Consider the following 25761-nt stretch of genomic DNA (forward strand, 5'->3'; position numbering starts at 1 on the left):
TCTGCTCCGAAATCTGCAATAGACTTATTATCTTGCCTAGTACGAGCTAATTTAGCTTGTATCGCAACATCTGATTTTGCCGTTAGAAGATGCTTCTTCATATCAGCCAAAAGACTATCCACTGTCGCGTATTGTGAAGCTAACCGCATCCTAGCCCCCTGTGTTAGACGCGTGGTGAGCACGAACTTTATTAAGAGATCATTATCGAGCCCCTCTAACATAGAACTATACAAACTTATGGCTTCTATTAAATCTTGGGTAACAGTTTCATCACCGTTCATTTTCGGAAGCAAACTAACTGCCGTTTTTAACGAAAACTTTTCCAAATTTCGCGACTCCATCTTTGCTGGTACTTCAGTTTCGCGTTCAAACTTAATTGTTTTTACGTACAAGTCTTCTATTCTACTAATCAACAGTGTCAATTCGTCTGAAAATTTTGATACGCCCGATACTACATTTTTAAACTTGTCGTAAAGGGCCTTTGCTTGACTAAGCTTTGAGTCGAAGTTACTCCCCGTTCGTCTACTAGGTCCTAACTTAACAATAGATTCCCTAATAACCTTAAGTTGAACATAAATTGACGTTAACTCTATTTCCATTTATAACACAACAATGTTTACACTAATGTCTCTATTTTATATAGTTAACACAAGACCGCACAAAAAATATCACTTCCTTAATTATTATTGCCACTTACTGCTTGCTCATCAGGCTGTCTGCACCACTCGTTGCACTTCTCTCCGGTTCACTTCTTGTCTGATCCATTCAAAATGACATCTTCTGTACAAGTATATGATTCCACCCAATATACCAATAGCGAAACAGGTCGCTATGAACAGGACGGCCGCGCTTACCGCCGAAATATGTTCTTGTATCACCGATGCATCGTTAGACCCACCTGATGCGACTTGGGCTATGACTACCTCTTCCTTGGACGTACTTGTGCCCATGGTGTACTTCAGCAAAACTTTTCTGCGCTTAGTGGAGTCAAAATCACACCGACGTCTCGACGATACTAACCAACAGCTACGCCATCCGTCCGAATGGCAGGGTCGCCATGTGGTGTGGCGTGTAGGGGTGGTAGCGATGGTAAGAAAACACAAGGCTTGAGGACAACCTCTCGGATAAGATTCCGATTCTATCTGCTTTTATTCATTATCACATATACTTATATATACTTAATACTACGTGATAGAAAGCTATCAACCTATCTGATGAATTACATACCTATCTGACAATTACTTATCTACATCTATACAGTAATGTTATCTCCACAATAATGTGACGTACGTGACATCACACCACAAATTAAAAGTATGTTAGTTCTCATGTAACACATGTATGAGATTTCCGTACTGAATAACAACTTTAATAATATCTTCACAGTTTATTTTTTTGAATTGTGTGTAATTTTATGGAAATTGTGGGTGCAGCTATATGTTCTATATGTATATCTTATGACTGGTCGGCCAAATTATTATTAATGTATTTGAATTATATCAATACCAACGAATATGAAATAAAGTGGTTTCATTATTACTAGTAATATATTCACAATTAAAACGTTTGATACTTTTTCACCTTTTTTTATTTACCGCCCGATGTTGCACTGAGTATAGTTCTAGGATATGTATGTCCATTTAAAACAAAATTACGTCTTACCATACAAATTTCCTCAAGTAGACAAAGGGATAATGTATATTAAATGTATTCTGTCATGTCAGTCAAAATGACATCTGAATTTTAAAGCCGGTACATAGTTGAAGCCAGTCACTCATGATTTTTTCTTGTTTCTTGTAGTCAAACAAAGTGTCGATTTCCTAACACCAATTAATTATAAAGCTTATAGTAATTTTAAAGCTGCAGGCTATAGGCAGCCATAACCAATCATTTAACTTCTGGTCGTAGTATGAAAACCTTAATCGAAAATGATAAAGTGTAAGTAAAAGTGTACGCTCTAATGTCTGTTACATCTGATCATATTTAAAAAAGACAGAATATGTTACTACATTCATGAGGAAGACAAAAGACTATTTCAAAATTCATACGGGCGCAGAGGAATCAACCATTAAATTTTGAAGATTTGGCTATGATTTAACCGGTTGCCTTGCTGACGTCAATCCTCTGTTAAGGCTATGTGTCCCTTAGACGCCTCCTACGACATCCATGGGAACATATGCACTGGACCTATTTTTATTATTTATACTGTTACAATATTACTCTAGAAATTAAACAGTTTTTCATCAATTGTTCAATACAACATAAAAAATACTTTCTAGGTTTTAGAACTCGACGTCCTCGGCCAACTACTGGAAAACAACTTTATTGAGAACTGTCTCGAGATCTTGATTGACTTCTGTAATGAAAAAGAATATAAAACTATAATCGGTAAGTACTATTCCGCTATTATATTTTCTGTTCTTATTGTTTACATTCGTTTTGAATATTTATTTGCATATACTTCTAATGCGTTAACATTCAAAAGTTTGTTTCATAATCCACTAGACTAATATCACATATAACATATATTTTCTCCACTTAAACTTGACATGTGAGATAAGATTGTATTGCGATGAACCATGTAACATGATCAAAGGTCTTTACTTTGATTTATTACTTTTATTGGCACGATACTTGAACGATTTTATTATCATCGAGATGAATGCCAACATTTTATGATTTAATTTTATTGCTTGGTTTTTACATTCATTAAGAATAACCAACTGATGCGATTATTTTATTATACTCGTTGTAGTATAATGAACGCGATAGTTTAGGAAATATACGTTGTACTTGTGTATGTATTTAAATTAAATTAGTAACAAGGACTTTAGGCTCGTTCATTTATAAAAACACCATCCGTTTAAATATTACATACATGTTTGCTGTATTATGTATAACGGAAAAGCTTTGAAAACATTCAATGCAACTTCGCCACAATGGGGCACAAGATAGGTAGGTATAGGACCTATAATTTATGAGAAAGATGATGATAACAATTAATGTAAGAATAAAATAAAATTCCTCGGGTACTTTTCCTTGTATATTTTTAAATGCACACACCTTCATATCACTTAATTACAGAGCCCAATGTGCCACTCGCCGTGCTAGAACGTCGCTCGGAGTTAGAAGTGCGTGCGCAGAAAAGTGCTGACACGCGTGTGTCGCCATCTATGATGACTTTCAGAAGCCGGCCGCCGCCCACCGCCGAATTGGTGGCGTCGTTGGCTGATGTGCTCCACAATGTCAGCGCATTCGGAAAAACTCCAGTCCAGACTTGGAATGATCAAGGATTATATCGATTGCTTTTCAGGTATGCTATTACGAGTATAGTTTGATATTGCGTCTGCAATATTTACATGGGTATGTGTCATTCATTGTTTATTACATAATCACCAGTACAGTTACAAATAAGTATGTTCTGGTCAATAATAAAATAAAATAAGGAAATGTTACATAAAATGTTAATGTATTGAGGTCATTGTTGCATCAAGGAGATAATAATATTTTCAGTTTAAAGTACACTGCATTTAATTTCAATGAAGTGATTCATGCCATTTATAAAAAGGGCCAACCTTTTGCTATAACAACCGTCAATCAGATTTAAAAATATTTTTTGAAATTCTTGTGGACGTTAATAACAATTTTCAGATGCGCGTCGTGGTCAAGCGACGACCCCTCGCAAACGAATAGAGTACGCGCGGCGTGCTGTCGCGCGCTCGTTGCTTTCGCCGCACACAAATGCGTGCGCGCACTGCTGGCCGCCACCAAAGACTGCTTGTACAGCCTCGTCGCGACGCTAGTACCACTAGAACACGGTACTATTCTTTTCTTAAAAATTTAATGCCTGTTGCTTGTTTCAGCAATGCATTGTTGCACTATTTTCATATTTCAATCTGACAGTCAAATTGTCAAATCTGAATGAAATTATTTGTCAGATAGTTCTATCCAAGAATCGTGAAATTCTTTATCAGATGGTTTGTTATGTGGAACCCTTCTGCAACATTAAAAAAATAAATACATATATTCAAAATAATTTGCTTCCACGCAGTCCTTCTAAATCTTTTTTTAACATATCGCTAATAATATACTTAATTTTTGATACTTAATCTCGGGAAGTAAAATAATTGAAAATTGAAGATAATCCGAGGGTGGAGGATAATGGGTGCATAAGCAAAAAATTTAGGTATAGATAAAAATGTATTGTAAATACGAATGTGAAAATATAATAGTAGAAAATTTTGCTGTATCACTGTATATAAGTGAAAATATTTTTGTGGATAGACACAAGTGAAGATAATCTTAATATAAATAAAAAGACAATCATGTCATCCTCATAATAAATATTAATATGTAGAAACAGGGACGTTAAAGCTAATTATTATTATACCATAACTGAGCTAATATTTGAATTCAATCCAATCAGATTTTTATTTCTAAGAAAATTATTTTACTTATTAATATTATTCTTACTCAACATCAAATGTATGCATTACTTGATGTTTATACATTGTTTACTTTAAAAATGTATTTATTTTATTTATTTCCAAATGTTACAAATCAGACTGATGTATAATATTCCTGCATGCAATTCACATTACTATCTGGTTCTCACGTGCCAAATAAGAACAATTTTACAATAAGTAGGTAAACTTTACGTACGATATAAATAGATCCAATACATTATCTTAGTCCAACACACTAGTATCTAAACTAGGCCGAGCCTGTATCTCAGATACTAGGTCCTTCCTTTTGCGTAACGCTATAGACATTATTAAAATAATTATAAGTAAATGAAAATAATTCGCGTATAATGGCAGAAATCTCACTTTGTTCTGACGCTTGCGCCGGCCTTGCATTCGGTAATTTGATATCTACTGTTTGGTTGAGGAAGTTTGCAATACGGTTATATTAATAGGGTTTTGTTCCTTTCAGCTATACAGTGATTACTATTGGGTTTCTAATTAATAATAATAATTTTTCTATGGTATAATTTTAACAATGAAATATTTTTTATTACAACCAAGAGTTTACCAACAAAATGTATATAGGTATGATTAAATAATTATTTAATTAGATAAAAACAATACAAAGTCAATTAATTTATCATCAATCTGGCAATGATTGTCCATCTGATTGATATGTTAATATGTTTTTGCAGATAAGTCCAATCTGTCTTTGCGTGCTTTATTTATCAATTTTGTGAAAATATATATTTAGGTAGTTTTAACATGACATGTTAGCGACGAAAATGTACGATATGATTCACAACACATAAATGACACTAAGATTTTTCACTACTTTGTACGTACGTTCTTACGCTCTGGTACGGTGTGCATGTTTTGCACACCGTAACGAAAATATCACGATATGTATCGGAAACGAAACTGCTGACTATATTGAAGCAATAAGTTTGGGAACGGGAGAGGCTTTTTTATTATCGGTATCGAGTCTCTGGACAAGCTATATGTTTAATGGCATGGTGTATTGCTAAATTGCTATTAAATGCGATGAGATATTAGATCGTATACTCTTACCTGATTTTTGGAATAATCATTACAGAATATAAAAACAAAGTAGCTTCCCGCTGGCTGTCTGTCCTTACGGGTTTTTAAAATAGATAAGAGTGATTCAGGGGGAAGGTTTATATGTATTTAACATGTATAATATTGCACTCGTGCGAGGCAGATTTATATTATTAAGTATATATTGACATTTATATTATTAACATTTCAGATGAATGTGATGAATTACATCTAAGCGCGCGAGTGCAAGCATTGCTGCTACTGGCATCGCTTTTGGTGGAGCGAACGGCTGCGGACACTGTGTGGACTGAGCTGAAGGACCGTTTAGCTCTGCCTTTCTTCGGTTTAGTGCTGCAGAGCTTGGAAAGCGACGAAAATGGTGGGTTGGATTTGAAACAATGTTACCAAACAATAATGTTAACAATTATATTATTGCTTAGAATAAAGATGTCATTTAGGCACGTGACATTTCAAAATGGAAGTAAACATATAATGCGTTTAAGAATATTTCAGTTTAGAATAAAGTCTCTTTGTGGTACTTGTGAAATATTGAGGTTAAAATAACAAGGCTTATGACCATTCACCAACGATGAAACTATATGGAAGTGTACATGTAAAACGTGTGTGAACATGTTGAAACATATTTGGTTTTTATCATTTCATGTATTCATACAAGGATAATTAAATTTAATAACATGCCAAATCCTTTAGCATTTGATAATGAAATTAGGTTTGCTGTTACCAAATTGAGCGGCGCTTGCATGGCTTTAACTATGCTCGCTTTTGAAATTGTTTATAAATTACAAAATAGACGTTAAATTGTTTTAGAAATTAATATCTTATTTCTATAATGTTTTATTGTAGAATTTCAACTAGCTGGAATGTACTGTCTATCTCTGCTGGTTGTATCGACCACCCATAAGAAGTACCCAGATAAAACGAAAGACAACTCCTGCGTGGAATTCTATGACAATTTGAAGTCACCACTTACCAGCGGGCCGTTGAGTAGCCGTGGAGCAGGAGATGGAAGCATTGACTGCCAGCCGGAATACATGGCGGAGGAAATATGTAAAGCTATTTTATCGCTGTACCAGAAGTCTGGTTTGGATATGAAGAGATATCAGTGCAGCCAAGGTAAGGGTTGGGTTCTGATAAATAGGATTGGCTTTAGATTTTGCCCATTTTTCTTTTCACTATATGCGCGGGTACTGAGGTCTCAGTACCCGCGCATATAGTGAAAAGCGACTTCGGGCAACATAAGTATGGTTATACGTAGGAACAGTCTTATCAATAGCCTACCACCTAGCTTCTGATAACCATACCAACAAAATGCAAGTAAAACGTGCTATAGGTGACGTACTCTCATAGTGGGTATAACTCAAACACTGCAGGTATTTGTTTTTTTTTATAATTAAAAATGTCACTTGATTCATGACATAAATAATCTGGTAGTGTGAAACAGTTCTCTGTTTTCTTGGAATGGCTTTTCAAAATACTAACAGTTTGAAGTGCGCAGTTTCATTGTTGGGATTTTTATAGTCAGGCTATTCCTTATCTGATGATTATTTGCAAAGATAACCATGGTTCCTTTTATATACAGATAAGCCAAAACGGATAGATCAAGCTCGTACCTAACATTACGAATCGGTTATACCAAATTTACCTAAACCGCGCATTCTAGCGATTTCTGATTTAAACAAGGTCGGGGGAATTTCAACTCTGTAAAACTGAAAGCTTGCATTAGTGTGTGAAATCTGATTATTTTAGATGACAACTGGGTCCGCGTGTGTTCCTGCCTATGCAGCATCCTGTCCGTCAGCCCCCGCAGCCGCCGCTACAGCTGCCACAGACACCTGCCGCAGTGCACGCTGGCCACACTGCAGTGCGTGCGCGACCACCTGGGCGTGCAGGGCAAGCCACACGACGTCATCCCCAGCGCTAACAATGTGACTATACTATACCTATCATGCCCTTCGTCAGACTAGTACCTGATTTACCTACTATTTCATGAATAAAGAGTTCATTGTGAGTGCGTTTACTACCAGCGAAAACTCGTTTTATTTGCATATTGATCTATACCATCGGAATGAAATAGTATCAATATGATCTTCATAGGAAACTAAAAATTCATTACACGATGTTTTAATTTTGCTAGAGATGTTTATCATACGAACATGACTACAATGCTAAACGAGCGTCATACATATATTACTTACTTTTGTGAGATGACCCAAAATAGGTCTCGTCTAGCCCTAAATGGGACCACTCGTCCCTGGATTGCACTGGCATCCCAACGAGGAAATAATAATAATAAAAATGTCATGTTAAAATTGCGATGCTATGAATGAATAACCTATGTAATAAGTATATTATTTTCTTTCCAGAACCCGGTTCTACGCACGTTATATTGGCTTCTGACGGTCATAGACTGTGCAATGACGAGCTGTCAGCAAGCCAAGGAAGCGTTTGCTGAACAGAATCTCTGCTTGTCACTGAACAGGCTATGGCCGTGGTGCATGCTGACTGAACAACTGCGGGTGGCGGCCGTGCATCTGCTTTATACGTTCTCTAATGGATGCCCTAAAGGTTCTTAACGATCACATATTATTTATAAGTGGTGTAGTGGCTCAGTTGAATATGCAATCAAATTGCATCCGAAATTTGGTCCACTATGAACTTTCTAAGGATAACAAACAGATTAGTTGACTAGTTCAACAGATAATCTAAGACGGTTGCCACTAGACGGCGAGAAACTAAGCCACGTATGCTCAGATCGCCTTTTTATCTTTCATTTTGATTTCATATTTGAGAGAAAATACTAACGACCATTTCCAGAAATCTGTAAACTTTTAGCGATAATGAAAATAATAATAAAATTAATATATTAAAATACTCCCTACAGGCACGTCACGTTCGTATTCCTAAGGTCGTTAAAAACCTACCTTCTCCTTCTTATTGAGTTATTGTGTGTGTTGTCGTATAAAGCCGTCCAACCGTCCGCCGATTTAGCAACAAAATTAGGAATGTTATGTCCATGAGATAGATTTGAGAACTTTTCTCCCCAGCTTGGTCATCAATGTGCAGCTGCGTGTCGGGCCGCAATCTTGTGGGCGAAGTTAGTGCTCTAGTGGTCCGCGAGGCGGCGCTGCTGTCGCGCGCCCGCAGCGACACTACGCTGCTGCTGTGTGTCCACACTCTGCGGAGGACTTCGGCGCATCAGCAATGCCGCGCTATCATACTCAAGGTATAGTTGTAATCTAGCAAGCATTATTGTCATTAACATTGTTAGTGACCAAAGTCAACAGTTCAGTGTTATGGAAGTCAGTTCGAATTCAAATTCAAAATGTTTGTTGCCATTCATATTATAGTTCAGTAATTGATTGAACAGTAAATATGAAATGGGCCACCTCCTTTCAGGCTCAGGTGTGCTCCGCTGCGACGACGTAGCAACGGAGCTACAACGGACAACGGAGTCATAACCTTATTATGTTTTCGTGCGAAGACGTACGTCGAAACTTCATAAAACAAACAAATACTTAGATATAAGAAACAGTGAACAATATTTCAGAGCGACGTGTTACCCTGTCTATACAAGCTAGCGGTCCGGTCGCGCTCGCGCCCCGGCGGATGCGGCGGCGTGGGCGGGGCGTGGGCGCGACTGTGCGAGACGCTGTCGCGCCACGCGGAGGGCGCCGGCGCGCTGCTGTCGCTGCAGCCGCAGCTGGCCGCGCTGCCGCCCGCGCTGCGCCCGCGTCTGCTGCCCGCCATCGCGCATGCGGCGCTGCACCAGCGGCTCGCTTTCTTGCAGTCCTGTAAGTTCTCTACCGTACGCTCGACACCGCACCTCTGTTTCTCATTTTCATGACTTTGCTCATCACGAATTATGAAACCTCTCCACGAATCCTTGCTCAAAAAAATAGACCATACCTACTTAAAAATAACCAAATATCTATAAATACTATACATCTTAAATACTTTTACGATACATAGTCACTCATTCCCGAATGAGTAATGAAAATTAATACATTTGATTCTTGAATATCTTCTATATAAATTATATAGATAATACATAATTTATATAGAAGATATTCAAGATAATACTTTCAAGTAGCCTAATGGGTACATCGACATTCTAGAGAACATATACATAGTATCTATGATTTCGTTACGTTAATGTTGCGAATGCAATGGTACCACACTTTAGTTAGCACGTTTTTTATTGTCATATAAATTTCAATCTATTATCACATTTGTAGACTTTGATCTTGTATTTATTAAAATTGCATCGTAACAATATAATCGATACTACTATGGTAAGTGTTTAAACTGCATGATGGCAGTTAGGCGTTTTCGCAGTAAAATGATAAATGAAAAATATTCGGTCAAAAAAATATTTAGTCATCATTAACACTTTATGAATAGGTACTAATGAATACGAGCAACTTTATAAGATACACAATAGATTGAATATTATCATTAAATAAAGTGTTTAAAAAAATCTTCCATATTGATTCGAACATTATTTTGTATCTCAGTTTAGATGTGCGATATGTCATACTTAAATACCGAATAAGTGAAAACGTTCATGTAATCTTACCATCTTAACAACAATTTCGTCTGTGTTGATTACAAAAGCAAGTATTTAGTTACGAACATTCAACAAATTCGTCTTAACTCGAACAGCCAACAAAGTATCAGACAATGTAATTGCTTAACCCGTTTCTTGTTTACAATACGGACATGCTAAAACGTTGTCCCTTCAGTTTGCCTAACACTAGAGTGGGAGCATTTTAAACAAACGATTTTTTCAAAATTCTGTGTCCTCAAACTATCCAAGGTTAAAATTCTGCGATTGACGTCACATCATGTTTTCTATATTTTACATACATCATGAATGTATTTATTGACGAATCTAATTATAATCTAAATAAAAATACAAATGTATGTATAATGTGTATATTCGTGTCGTGTTTCGTGTTCCGTTTTGAAAATCTTAATTTTGAAGTGTCTTCTGTGTACGTGACATTGGAATTGCAAAATCTATTGTTTCTTTATAATTATACAGAACATGTTGTCACTAGAAATTTGACGATCACTGGAAATAGACGACAGAACAACATGGGCCTTGTTCAAAAGATCCATACTCGTATGAGTTACGTTGTCACATTATATAAGTATAACAGTTCTTTTTACAGTTCAACTCATTCAAAATTTAATGAGATTGTTGATGTTGATTTGATGACTTTGGGATGGTTTTTAAGAAACGAAAATAAGAATGACACCCTGCGATAGCTCCAGATAATCTTATCTATCTGCTGTCTATCTTAGACGGTGCAAGCTGTGACTGTTCATTAAAATTTAATTGATTGTCCTTCCTGTAAATCGCACTCATCGGAATAGATCAAGGACTTTATAAACTTTATTTATATTTAGAGAGATGCTTGTTACTCACACGCATAACCTACTGGACAGATGTCATAGTATTTTGGTAAAATATAACATAAATATAAACTAAAGAATTAAATTTATCCCAAAATTTGTGAATCACCTGAAGCGGATCCAGTAATGATGTTTTCTTTTTGTAGCCGAGCTCTTAGAGCTTCTTTCGGGCACGCTCCTGGCGGGAGACACTGCTGAAATGGTGTCTGCAGGACGAGCTGTGTGGTCGCTGGCCGCCAATAACCACAAGGTGAGGATCTTGTCATGTGAGAATAACAGGATTCGAAAAAATAAATTTTCCTTCTATATATATATATGTAATGGTTTAATTTAAATGGGGTCAGAAATGTGCACTTGTGCTTTTAGTTTAACAAGTACAGAAATATTTTTCATAGGTTCATCGATGACGATTGACAAAAATTACTTCACTCAATTAACGCATTATATGAGATTTGTATACGTCAAGGATGCTACAACACATCCTCCATAATGCGTCAGCAGCGCTTACTGATCTCCATATAAGACGTCATCTTTTCTTATTCCAATATCGAGGAATGTTAAGTGCCTGCGGGTATGGATCACATCAGTTCTTCAGATATTATATTGTCTAATAACTCAAAGCAAAACAAATTTGTTATACATATAATTAAACAGGAGAAAAAAAATCCTGTAGATTTAATAAATTTACATAAAAATCATTAGGCGATAGAGTCACAGCAACAGAGTGAGAATTTGAAAAAAAAAATGTCTGTTTGTCTATTTGTACACGCTAATCTTCGGAACTACTGGACGGATTTGAATGAACTTTTTTTGTTATATCGCTATTAAGCCTGAGCAACATATAGGGTATAAATTATTTTGAAAACTGAACATGATGGTACATCTAAACTATAGTTATTCAGCCTGATGAGCATTTTCTGTTGAGTTATAAAAATCGAAAATCTGGAACACCTGATGTAGACTCATGATGGTGGAGCTAAACTATAGGGAATATAGAAATGACGACTTAACAAAAGTTGTTCAGTCTGATGAACATTTTCTGTTGAGATATAAAAATCGACGATCTGGAACACCTGATGTAGCCCTATGGTGGAACAGCTAAATCATAGGAAACATTGAAATGACGCTCTTTATTAGAGCGTCATTTCTATGTTTCCTTTATAATTGTTCAGTCTGATGAGCATTTTTTGTTGAGTTATAAAACACCTGAAGAAGAGTAATAATAGTTCAGCTAAACTATAGAAAATATACTTGTCTTGTGTGTACTTCTGATTAGCATCTTCTGTATGTATAGGTATTGTTTCATTTCTCTAATAATTTTGACTCCTTACCAAAATTTGTTCGGCCACGCGAACGAAGTCGCAGACATCAGCTAGTATTTAATATGTTACATTAATTAGGTTTAGTCGGGTTTGGGGATGGCTTGGGGAACCATATGCTCTGGAGTATATATGAGATTGTATCTAATTCATCGTGAATGTTAATTGTGTTATAGATATATATATATATATATAAATTATAAATAAACGCTAATTAATATTACTATAGCATTTCTAATGTATAATATAAAATGGTATTATACTACCAATATTTAACGCTCGTTTTGTAAAATAAGAAATTGTTATTGTTTTTCTTTCCTTTTTACGTAGTTAGAGGGAAATCACAACATCAGTGGGCTATTTGTATAATTGTTTTTTATTTGTTTACACAAAAAGTTACCGACTAATTTTCACATTTAAGATAATCTGCTGAACGATTTTAACTAATTTGGTGTTTCACTAAATATTAGTCATTACAAGTTGTTGTACAACAATGAATTTCCTACTTCTAAGAAATTATACGTACCTAGTAGTTAACCAATTTCGGATTGCTCGCATATATGACAACGTAGCATATTAGTATCTAGATTTTTCATTACTATCTTGTAATATGCCTTTCATTTCACACTATAAATTGATTCCAATATTAACTTTTTTTAATTTACCTAGGTAATATCGCCTGGGCGAGAGTACAATGTGAAATGAGAATTTGAACTTTGAAATTCTACTTTGCGCAATGTCAACCATGTAGGGTAGTCTACGGAAGATATGAGGCAGAAATCAAATGAACCGCCTTCACCGTCAAATAACCACATCAACCATAACGTTTCATTAAAAGACGACATTTTTCAGGCCAAATTGCAACTGCGCAGTGCAGGCATGTGCACCGCCGTGTACTCGGCCATGCAGCGGCTGCGGCGCCTCAACAAGGAGCCCGCGGCGCAGCGCGCTCTGCAGCTACTTACCTACACTAACACTGTACTACAAGCTACTTGACATATCAACATCCATACCTGATAATATTGTTTTCAATTAAATTTTATCAACTCGCCACATTTCTTATCGGAAGAATAAAACAATGACTATCAAACGAAAACACTGCTCGCTAACAAATGGTTACATGATTACTATCATGTGAATGAGCTTGCGTCCGCCCTTTTTATGTAGCTTGACGGTAAGTAGTCGACAGTTTTTGTCCTTTATGTTCAATTATATTTTTGTTCCAAATCAAGTTTTGTATGACCTACAAAAGTATGTATATTAATAGTTCCATTTATTTTGATATTGATTGGACATTGTAACTTTTAAGCAGATTTTCCTTAATCCTTTTCTGTTCAAAATAGAAAAATGTAAGTAACGAGAGGATGTGGTGTTTTTTATAATCTCATCGGTAAACTGCGACATACAACCAAAACCGATATGTGAAATCGTGTAATTTTTGTAACTTTTAATACTTTGACTTAACACATGATTAGTACAAGAAAAAAGTAAAATGAATTGATAAAGAGATAAAATAGCATATGTTTTTTTTACGACATTCATATGTATTCAAAATTTGCCTATAGGATGTAAATGTGAGTTTAAAGATAAATACAATTAAATATGTCACTCAAAGGTATTTCTTGGTGTCGGTCTCACCGCTAATATGTGCATAACTAATGCAGTTAGTTAATTGTTGACAACATTTATGGCGGGCTTACTAAAAGTACTACAGTCCTACTGCAATATTAGTATTTAACGGTTTAAGTATGGCATTGTATTACAAGCTTCGGATTAATGAAATGTAAATTGTGTAATGTGTGAGTGCATGCTGCGGTTTATCGAGATTTTGTGTAGGCAGTTGTTATAGTTCTGTTAAATACCGTTAATCTGTGATGTTCAGCTCATAAATTCAAAGTCTGACTATACATGTATTTTTGTACTATAATGTCCATATTTGTATTTTAATATAATAAACTCAAAGTATACTCTATATGTCTATATATTTATTTTATGAAATATTTTCCTTTTCGTTTGTTTTTCGCCAGCGTAGTTCATTTTTTGAAACAGGCGAAATAATGACTTAATTTTGCATGTCAACCAACTCGGAGACACCAGTGTCTGGAATTAGTGAAGTATAAATAAATACGAATTTTGTTTTGATTGTATATTGTGTGCTTTTAAATAAACAGTTATGATAACATTCACAAATTATCTTGTCTGTGACGGCACGGCCAATGTTATCAATTTTTTTCACCATACATCACTAATTTAATTATTTAATTAATCAATGGAAACGCGTCCAATTTATTATTGGGTACTGGAATTCGTTAATCAAATACAACAGAAGTCAATGTCCAGTAGATTATTATTTTGTTTACGTCGCTTTGTTACGCAAGGTCAAGGAGTTTGGTAAATTGTTCTACACAATACGAATGAGATATTTCGTACTCAAGATATTTTTTCTCAAACCAATGCTCATTTTTATTTATTGTTACGGTAGACATACATAGCTATTTGTACGGCCCATGTTTAGCAGTATCGCTTGCGCAATGCGTAGTCGTAGTACACTCTGAAACGTATTGTTTGTTTTAATATGGTCTAATAATAATACGCTTGTAGTATATTTTATTCACACTATTCGTATTCCGCATGTGTTCACGTCATTTGTTTGTTTATTGAAAATGATGTCGGTGTAGTATAAACTATCTAAAAGCGACCGCGTACCCGCAGTTCCCAATATTAATGCTGAGAACAACTACATGTCTCATGTCTCGTTTATCCAGTCTTGCCAAGGCCGAGTCCGCGATAAGGTTCAGCGTCGATAGCGCACAATCGGCGCACACGGTGGCCAATACGATTTTTATGGGTTTGCATTGCTCATTATCGGTGTGAAGAGTGATAATCCTCGCGTGGACGCGACGGTGGCGTGTCAGTGCGTATATTTGTGCTGTCCGGCGCAGCACGGTGGTACTGGTATCTGATCAATAAGGAACAATGGGGCGCCGCCGCGGACGCTGGCGAACCTGGATGTGAGTCCAGTCCGGCTGTACCCGGCGGACGTCAGTGTCAGTACTGTGTGCTTGAGTGATGATGTCGCCTCCACAGTTCAGCTTCCCGCCAGAGAGCTACTCGGCCGTGTACACTGGCGACGACAACGCGACTGGTGCGAATGTGAGTATCGGTGCCGGTGAGCTGCGTGGCTGGTGTTATCGCGACGTGCGCCGGCGCAAGGTCGGCCGCGCGCGACCATCGTGCATTCAACCCGCTTTGTGGACAATGTTTGCGATTCATCGGATTTCCTGGATGTCGTATGACAGTTTTATTTTCTGAAGTTAGGCACAATAGAAAAATGTGAAATGTAAAAATAATAAGCGAGAGTGAGAGAAAGCACGATAGTTTTAATCGAGATAATTCATATACTAGACAGATGTAGTAGACGTCGACTCGTCCTACTTATGACTATGAGTGAATACGTATACGAGGTAGGAATTTAGTAACTGTATTGAAATATTGGTAGTTAGTACGTAACACATGACTGCATGTGTTGTTGACACTACTTATTGCCCAGTAAACTTTTTCGAATAAAGTTTCCAAAGTATAATAAACGTATGTTTTATGCTCGTAATAACAAAGCTTTGTCGTATGTATCATGCTCATAATAACAAAGCTTTGTCGTATGTATCATGCTCATAATAACAAAGCTTTGTTGTCGATCGCAGTATACTTATGGTTAAGCAATGCGCTCCGCAATTTGCATACATAATCGCTTGTCAATCATTGGATGCAACATCTAAATGGAAATTATTTTGTATTTACTTAAAAAATTGATGATTCATCAGATGTTGAATTTTTGTTGATAGAAAAAATCTGGTGTACAATAAAAACTTTATTATTTTCAACGTAACGCATGTATTTATAAAAAAAGCTTTAGATTTTTATTCAAAATGAATTTATAACATTTTCGTCAAATTGGCCTACAACTGGAACTGTTGATCATGATGATCAAACTGTTTGTCCGTTTTTAATTTCTTTATTGCACAAAGAAAGCAGTAAAACGAAGAGACGCGTACAAAGGCCGACTTGTTAGCTGACACTCCAAAAGAAAGAAATAACTTTTGTTTTTGCGACTGGATGGTAAGCTAAAGCTGTCTGTTTCAGAAAGGCATACCATTGTGTGATTCCTGCGAGAACTCCCCGGCCAACTCGCCACCTCCGAAACTCTTCAGCTGTTTTCATTGCGTGGTGCGTTCGGAAAGTAAACCTCTTTTGCTACTTTCTATTCCTATAATCAAAATATTTACACATCTAGCTGGCTGTCTTTTCCACATAAAATAATGGCTTAACCTTAACAGTAAGCTTCAGCTTAAGCTGTAAGCAGTAGGGAAAATATTATCAAGTTGTAAGTTGCATTTTTATTAAGTTTTATACATGCTCAATCAGGAAAAGTGGTATATTCGACTTCTTGATTTGGGTGAAATAAAACTTGGAACATGCTTTAAAATAGAATCATATATCATGTCTACTTAATTCTTCTTTCCAGTTTCGAAATGGCTTCAGAGATTTTAGGAAAGAAAATCACGCGACAGAAAGAAAGGTAAGTCTATATCCATATAAGTAGGTATGCATGTGTTTTGTATAAGTAAAATATGTGAAACTAAAACGTCCGTAAAGTTGAAGGAAAGCTTTTTTTTTAATTCACGTCTTCGACAGCTTTAAAAAATCCCTAAAAAATAATTAAGTATTTTTTATACGACTTACCAGTTTAGTGCACATTGTATAGATAAACTTTCAGAATAATTCCATCACGATTCTATAAATTTATTAATAACGTAAGAAAAAAATAAGAAATGACTCGAAATTGGTTGAGATTGTTCCGTTTATCCTGAAATTGGTTCGTATTGCCACGGTAAACTCTTAAAACTAATAACTTATCTTTAATTTGTAAAAAGTAACTTGTTTATTCCAACACAAAGCCGTCTTATTCTACAAAAATAACTATAATAAAAATTACAGTAATACTGAGAAAATATAATGCAACACATGGCGGTTATCGCAATGATTGCTCATTTCATCGTCCAGGCAAAATGTCAAGAAATCTAGATACTAGTTATTATAGTGCTGGCTTCCTATTCGGAATATAATTAAAACAATATTATGAGATTTCTACCTTATTTGAGGTAGGTAAACTCTTACTGCTTACTCACTTTATCTGCTACATCTTCAAACAAACAATAGGATCCCATAATATTGTCATAAAGATTTAATTAGATACAGACACTAAATATTAGCCTGATATGATTTTTTTAACTTTAGTATATTTTGTTTAAACACAAACCTGCGAATTATGTGATTAGGTAATAGCCCAAAATTAGGCTGATGTTGGCTTGCTATCTTTTTGCAATTATTTGCATTTATATAGGAAAATTACACACGTAGATATTATGCTTATAGATAAGTTGATGTCTTCACACTGATAGTAAAATACTACATTACAAACTCTAGTACTAGTTTGTCGCGAGATATAAAGATACTCGTATTGAAAACAAACTTTCCCCTGTCCCTGTCGTGTATCCTTCATTGATTGATCGTTCATATTAAAAAAAATATTAATGCATCGATGTATATGGATAGAAACGGCTTCGAATGAGATGATATAGCACCTATATTATGTATATTATTGATGTAAATGTATTCCTTAAGATAATATTTACTCGCACTCAATCGTGTGATGAAAAGATCGTGTGGTCTCTTGTTTTTTGACGAAGTTCAAGCAAATAAATATGTAATAGCTTGGACACTTGGGGTTTCCCTCCTAAGATAAATATTTGCTGTATCTAATATTGTGGACCAAATTAAGTATCTAATGATGCTCTGACGCTAATTAACTTACAAGCACACTTAGTTGACTGAGATATTAGATTGATTTATATTCCTCTTTATTTCTTTTGAAATAAAGAAAAATCGTATATTTGGTCCCATTTATTATTGTTCAAAATGCAATTAAAATGCTTTAAATTTTGCTTATGCAAAGTGTAGTCTAAATATAGCAACGGCAAAACCAGTTTACACAATTTTTCATAGCTATTTATTTACATAATTTTTCGACGTATGCATCGAAACCGACAATGCTCTTGTCGCATGAAGTATTTGTTTGCTGCTTATAATATTTGTTAATACATGGTATTCCACATTTTTTGTAAATATACAAATATGGGTAATCCCTAATAAAGTTATTAATGTTGACAGTGAGTAACGGCTCTCTTTGTTTGCTATGGAAATGAGACAGGCTTGTTGAGAACATATTTTTTGCAACGATTGTCAATTGTCGTCAGAGGCAGGTTAACCCAAGTGTTTGTTAATGTGAAATTATAAAAACCTAAAAAATACCAAAAGTCCACATTATCCATCGACACTAGCTTTATAAATGTGAAAGTTTGTCTGTCACTTTTTCACAGCTAAGCGCTGGGTCGATTTTGATGAAATTTGGATTTGATATAGTAATAATCAAATAATGATCCGTAGACAAACAAAGACCAGCTGGTATCAGATGAATAATAAAACACGTGTATGAAATATTGGTCATTAACATAAAGCAGCCAAGTATCATGTTGCTTTTCATGTTAGTGACTAATATTTTATTTTCTTTAAAACCACCAGAATAAACGTGTTTTCATTGACTCGGGCTTCGTTCCTATTCGTAAATTTCGGGATAACAACCCTGTGTGTTAATTCCAGATTATATTCTACCCGTGTACGAAATTTCATAACAATCCGTCCTGTTTTTGTTGCGTGAAATAGTAACAACCATACACACATACATCCTCACAAACTCTCTCAATATTTTACAATATTAGTAGGACAGAATGATTGCACTCCGTCCAATGAAACTAAAGAAATACTTTATAACAATAAATCTAAACCTCAATCTATCAATCACAATAATATAATTATTTTCACGAATAAAATATAATTGCTTCAAACGTCATACTTTGAGTTATGTACCTCTAAGGTATTACATTCTGGATGCACAGATCACGTGTCCACTCTAATAGTGCATTTTATCGGTATATTCAATTGCATTCTATGATAGTGAGGGTAATTTGACGCGGCTTCAGTTCTTGCGTCATTTGTTCTGGAAAGGTCCCCTAGGGCCGGACGGTGAGTGACCGACACGTACCGACATTCTGCTGAATGTCCGACAATGTCCGGTCTCGATTATGTGCGTCACTCGTCACTAATCTCTAGAAGTCCTTTCTATTGTCGCTAGATACGTGAGAGCATAAACGACCTCGGGTTGAACTTCTCAATTTTTTTTTCGTGTGACATAAGTTAGATGTGAAAGTCGTTTTGGATTGAATAGGCATCTTAGCTGGCGTCGGTAGATATTTGACGTAATGAAAGAGAAGTATTCAGCCGCATGAATGAAAATAAAGTACAGCCAACAGTGCGCGGTAATAGCGGCGAGTTTCCAATGACTTTGGGTAGGCTGATGTGCGTTGACTATACAACCTACTACATTCGTATCCTAAATAGCCCTCTCCTATTTTTTAAAGTAAATATCTCCTATGTACAGACATAGTCTAGCTACAGTTTTATCATAAGAATTGATATTATGAGTAGATCGCAACGATCTCAAATCTTTCCGACTAAATAAACGTTACAATAATAGGAAAAGATAGATAGAAGAGTCCCGGAACGTTTTTGTTAGCCGCAAAGATCTACATGCAAGTTTTTTTTGAGTCCCTATTTTTTAAACTCTAGCTCGTCCATACTGATAAGACCCTTCTTATGTCTTATTCCCGTGGTTTACATTGTCGACGATATGATAAATTTTTCACGGTGATAAAACATTTGTTTGTTTGAAATAACTTTATTGTACATAACAAAATACAAATAAATACAGATATTAAAGTGCAACTTAAGTGCAACGGCGAACTTTTCCCATGAAGGGATCTTTTCCAGTCAACTGGTAAGCGAAAATACATATGTGCACAACATGCTTAAGGAGAGGATAGGGTCAAATCTTAAGTTTCTCTCGCCCGGTCGTTTTTCAGGACGGGCGGTCATTGTCATTCTTCGTGGAGTTTCAGCAGTTCACTCCTGCTTGTCTATTCCTCACATTTTGTCGGTGACATTATTAATGCACCTAGTCACGTGTTCGGTCAAAGACTGGTGCCACGACGACCTTGGGAGGAAATAATAATTGCGTTGAATTCGTAGATCTATTTAAAGTCAAATGTATTTTTATCATGTTTTATTTAGTGCTGGAATTTTTTGGATGGATTTACATAAAATGTATATGTGTTTCAAGGTGTTTGTCATCTTATCAGTGAAATGTGTTATTAATAAATAGTTTATAGATTTTGTCTCTCTTTCAACTGAGCTTTCATCCTCAGCCACTAAACGTCGGAGTTTAGAGTCCGCTTCCCAACTTTTAATCTTCGTTTCGCACGGTCGACGGCATCCTTATGATGCCGTCGATTTATTTATTAGTAGACCATTGACACGCATACATATCCACTTTGACGACATCATGCCTTTCTGGGGCTTACCCTCCCACCAGGACATGTGTTTCGTATGACTTGCATGAATAAATCTAGTTTGAATATAATATAAATCCTGACCTTGGGAATGAAAAATCTTTTTTGGCACGTTGAAATCTTTTATTAAAATGGAGTAGAAAATGTTATATATGTATATAACATTTTCTACTCCATTTTATTCTTCAGCACAAAGTTCTTGTCTGGAAGACAGAAGCACCATGTAATAAAATTATTATTCTGTAACGTTTAATATTACGGTAAAATGGCAATACTGCTTGTTTTTCGCTGGATCCACTTTTAGTTTGATTCCTTGTTTGTTAGGAAAAAAGTTTATTACTTTGCCATATACTTGGCATACCTATACAAGAAATAGGGAATTATGGGAAGAATAGACATTGCGCTGACCCCAGATAACGTGATGAAGTAAGGAAGATGATGATACTTGGTGTTACCAATTTAATTTCAATATTATTCGGAACCAGTCGCTGGCACAAAATAGCACAATATTTGGAATGTAGTTATGTAGTTATTACCCATTGCAAACAATATTGTAATGAACTGGGGTTCGGCCCGAAAGTTACCTATTGTACTGACAAGTGACAATTTACAAATTTAGATTAGATTATCTTGCGCATGTGACATAAGTATGTTTATTTCATAACATTTATGTAATTCAGCAAATACTGTATTTTTATTTATTACACGTCAAATCGGATAATTTTGAAATAATTTTGGTTAAGAAGTGATAGGTACGCGGTGGTCACGTTTGTGATTCAAATTCATTGATTCAAGTCACTTTTCAATAACAACCAGACTTGCTAATAGGGATTATCTGAATCAATGTTTTGTTGAGAGAAAGCAAAAAAAAATGTGACACGTGTTATACTGATGTTGTTTCTTTCATTCTGGATTTTCAATATCTATTGCTACTCTTTTAGAATGCAAAATGATTGAATTTTTTTTGTGGTTATGTGACACTTTGTGGTAAAATTACAAGTATAGATCGGAGTTTATTCGTATATATCTTACAATTATAACAACATTTTTGACGACTGGTATTAGTTTTTCGACCCGTATTTTGTCACATTTGGTCATCTTTTTGCGGGCCCTTAGTAGCATAGTCAGAGGCCTTGATTTAAAAATAGTTTTCACATTATTGTTTTTATGATTAATTTGTATCCAATGTTAGTTGTGGTATGCTCTGTTAGCACATGCATCTATAAATGTAAGATTGTTACTAGAATATTCCTAAAAATTGCATATAAACTTAGGTACATGCTTGTCCCGTTATACAAACATCACTCCATCAAAGTAGATGTTCAAGGTTATCAATAAAAACAAAATGCGACAAGACTCATCATAATTTGTGATCAGACTTGTCGCGACTAAAAGAAGGCGAAATTTCTGTAAACATATTAATAGTAAATAAGTCACGTTTTAGCGGCTACTTCTTGTGAAAGTTTAGTCATGTTATGTATTGCTGTCACTTGCGTGAAAAACGTGTTTTTAGAATAGATTTCAATTTGAATGGCGTCGTGTCCTCGCTCTGGGCATTCGGGAGGAAAGTGTCGTGCATGGCGACGAGCCACACATAGATCATGTTGTCAATCATTTGACGGAAATTACCATCGGTGGTGCTTTCGGATTATTTATAAATCTATCCTAGGCCTCTGACTATGCTACCATCTCAATTAATATAACAATCCCTTTGGAAGTTTATATAAAATGTAGTAAGTCTTGTATAAATCCTCAATCACAGTCCATATCATATAGACGGGCGGGCGTTTAATTTAAGTGAAATTAAAATGTATAAATGTATCGTATGAGTATCGAAATATAGTAATTGATTAAAATCAATTTTATTATTTTCTATTTTTGTTGCCATTCAAGTCTATTAGGAACGGCTTTGACTCCATGATAAATGACGCTATACATAAATTGTTGTATTTTATTGTGTTATAGACATTTGAAAAAGTATCTTGTTGGACAAGACCGCAAAATAAACACTGTATAATTTTGTGCGCAAATGAGAACGTTTTTACAAAATTTTCGCTATAATTGAGGAAAATTTTGAAGAGTCCAAATTAACAAAGAATCATCTGCATCTTGATTAGATAGAGGGCTTATTTATGTTACTATCTTGTTTATTAACCATTGATGTAATTTTATTGTACTGCGACATAGTGCGTGCTCGGCCGCTTGCTTGCTCGCTTTGCATGTAGGGTATTTCGGCGATAAGTAGGCAACAGCCAGACCGCTGTGCTGCCAGAGGTCAGCATTGACGTCAATGGTGTCACGTGACCGACGATTACTGTACCTACTGGCCAAGGTGGCGCTGCGCAGGCGCAACTAACGCCGTACGCGCAGACCATGTTCGTCTGCATCTGCAACCCAAACCATCCCAGGAGGTTTTGAGTTTCTGTGCTGATTTTGCATATATCGATATGTTCAAACGTTCGAACCAGTGCAATATTTTTCGGTGGTATCAGTCGTTGAATGCACATGCATGTATTCCGAAAATATCTAATTTGAGATATTCGATAATTTGATACTCGTATTCAAAGTTTTTGAATAAATATATATAAATATTCAATATATATTTATAAATATTCAAGGTATCAAATTAAAAAAATAGTTATCTACCTTCCATTATTATCGAGACAGGTATTGCTCAAATCAATTCTATAGTATACCCAGACCGTTTCCTTCCCCCCATTTTTACGAAATTAGCAATTTCGTTAATGTCTTCTCTGTCAGATTGGACAAGGATTGAAGGAATTTCATGACACATGCCATAAATTGACTATGATTAACTTACGATTTCTTTAACTTTATACAATGGGCGTATTTCCCATGTTCATATTTTAGACAAAACAAGTTAATTTGTACCAAAAATAGTATTCTTTGCATACTAAAAATTTAAATAATACCGGCAAAGGGTATTCAAATTGATGATCTTTGAATTAAGTATACAGTCTCGTACGTAATTGCATTTATTACGGTAATTTATTTCTGTGATAGACCTAGTTAAAATTATATAAATAGATATGAGAGAGAGCTAAAATCAAGAAGAAAGCATTGTCCTTTTGGATTTCATCTATATTTACGTTGAAAGTTTGAAAACAAATCTTGAATACATTGGTATGCAAATTGTTATATTGAATAATTATGAATGTGCACGTGTATGTATGTATGTGTTAGTAAACAAATACAGATTTCGATTGATCAATCGGAGGTCACGTCACGTCATCAGCTACCGCTCATCCTAAGTGTGTTGACTTGTTCCTCAACAAGAGAACTTAAACGATTAACTGCACGGTAATAGGTGGTTTAATGGTTAAGACGCCCGTCTGTGGATCGAAAGGTCTCATGTTCGTATCCTATTCGTGCCATATGAATTTGTATATCAATATAACTCATATTAGTGTTCATATACCACCACTTGCTTCCGGTTAAGGAAAACCGTCGTAAGGAAACCTGCACACTGGTGGACAGTTAAGTTCACTAGTGTGTATGAATTAGACTACCTGCTACTAGATGGCGGTAAGTAGTCGTAACAGCCATGTCAGATGCCTTTGGGCGACTTGAATAAAATCTGACACCAATGTTAGTAATAACACACTCGATATGATGATGACTGCACGGACGACTGAACTACCTGGGCGTGTTAATAAGTCCGTGACTTTTTAATTTCCCGCCTCTTAAATTAAAAAGCAACACTACTCCTGTCATCCTGCATCTGTCAGTTGACTCCTATCAAATTTTGAATAAGCTGCATTCTATTGTTTGTGCTTGATAGCTATAGATAGAAGACGAAGGCGGGAAATTTAAAGATAATGGAAAAAAGTGAATTTCGTGTGCTCATAAAGTATTACTTTTTGCGGAGAAAAACTGTGACTCAAACAAAGGCAAAGCTTGACAATACAAAGGGGACTCTGCACCATCAATTTCAATGATAAAAAAGTGGTTTACTGATTTTCGATGTGGCCGTACAAGCACAAATGATGCCGAACGATCAGGACGTCCAGTAGAGGTCGCTACACCCATAACAATTGAAAAAATTCACGATATGGTGTTGGCCGATCAGACATTGAAGGTGCGTGAGATTGTGGAAGCTATAGGCATATCTCATGGCTTAGTAGTTTCGATTTTAAGTGATCACTTGGATCTGAGAAAACTATCCGCAAGATGGGTGCCGCGTTTGCTCACAGTTGACCACAAAAGCAATCGCGTGAAAACTTCGAAGGAGTGTCTGGCGTTGTTTAATAGTAATAAGGACGAATTTTTGAGGCGTTTCGTAACCGTGGACGAAACATGGATTCATCACAACACACCAGAGACTAAGCAGCAATCTAAACAGTGGGTTTCTCGGGGCGAATCCGTGCCGAAGAAGGCCAAAGTGGGTTTGTCAGCCAATAAAGTCAAGGCAACCGTATTTTGGGACGCACGCGGTATAATTCATATTGATTACCTTCAAAAAGGAAAAATAATGAATGATGAATATTATGCCGACATTTGTCTTTCACCAGGACAATGCAAGGGTCCACAAAAAATTAGAGAAACGTTGGACGAAGTGTATAGAGCTCAAAGGAGACATGTAGAGAAAAAAAAAATGTCAAAAAACCTTTGTTTTATTCTCAAAGTCACGGACTTATTGACCCACCCTCGTACCTAGCTTTTTTTGACAGGAATGACACAACTTTGTGTGGTCACAAAATTTACCTAACCTAACCGAAACATGTTTGTTGTTTTTTTTGTTGCCCCATACACCCGGCTCTCTCGGCTAGGGTCTCAAATTATTATCATCACCATCACCATCACCATCACCATCACCATCACCATCACCATCACCATCACCATCACCATCACCATCACCATCACCATCACCATCACCATCACCATCACCATCACCATCACCATCACCATCACCATCACCATCACCATCACCATCAC

The 25761-nt window shown here is 35.8% G+C and overlaps 2 protein-coding genes across 7 annotated transcripts in view; both read left to right on the top strand.

Annotated features, from left to right (window-relative positions):
• The window catches only part of LOC128683844 (rotatin-like), a 39375-nt gene extending 25120 nt beyond the window's left edge, over nt 1-14255 (top strand). The window contains exons 24-34 of the mRNA XM_053769845.2: nt 2280-2388; nt 3085-3313; nt 3652-3818; nt 5737-5904; nt 6390-6659; nt 7293-7471; nt 7910-8111; nt 8591-8769; nt 9094-9337; nt 11111-11214; nt 13136-14255. Coding sequence (XP_053625820.1) covers nt 2280-2388; nt 3085-3313; nt 3652-3818; nt 5737-5904; nt 6390-6659; nt 7293-7471; nt 7910-8111; nt 8591-8769; nt 9094-9337; nt 11111-11214; nt 13136-13279 — 1995 coding nt within the window. The 3' untranslated portion in view covers nt 13280-14255. The remainder of the gene's footprint in view (nt 1-2279; nt 2389-3084; nt 3314-3651; nt 3819-5736; nt 5905-6389; nt 6660-7292; nt 7472-7909; nt 8112-8590; nt 8770-9093; nt 9338-11110; nt 11215-13135) is intronic.
• Nucleotides 14256-14376: 121 nt separating this feature from the next.
• IP3K1 (Inositol 1,4,5-triphosphate kinase 1) overlaps nt 14377-25761 on the top strand; it is a 73288-nt gene continuing 61903 nt past the window's right edge. The window contains exons 1-3 of one of the 6 annotated variants that reach the window (XM_053769830.2): nt 14377-15436; nt 16428-16520; nt 16806-16859. In XM_053769830.2, coding sequence (XP_053625805.1) covers nt 15353-15436; nt 16428-16520; nt 16806-16859 — 231 coding nt within the window. In that variant the 5' untranslated portion in view covers nt 14377-15352. Of the gene's footprint in view, nt 15437-15711; nt 15748-16423; nt 16521-16805; nt 16860-25761 lie in introns of those variants that run through there. The other 5 variants (XM_053769831.2, XM_053769832.2, XM_053769833.2 and 2 more) reach the window with 5 other exon arrangements.

This window comes from Plodia interpunctella, chromosome 3, assembly GCF_027563975.2.
Source record: "Plodia interpunctella isolate USDA-ARS_2022_Savannah chromosome 3, ilPloInte3.2, whole genome shotgun sequence".
NCBI classification, from domain to species: Eukaryota; Metazoa; Arthropoda; class Insecta; order Lepidoptera; family Pyralidae; genus Plodia; species Plodia interpunctella.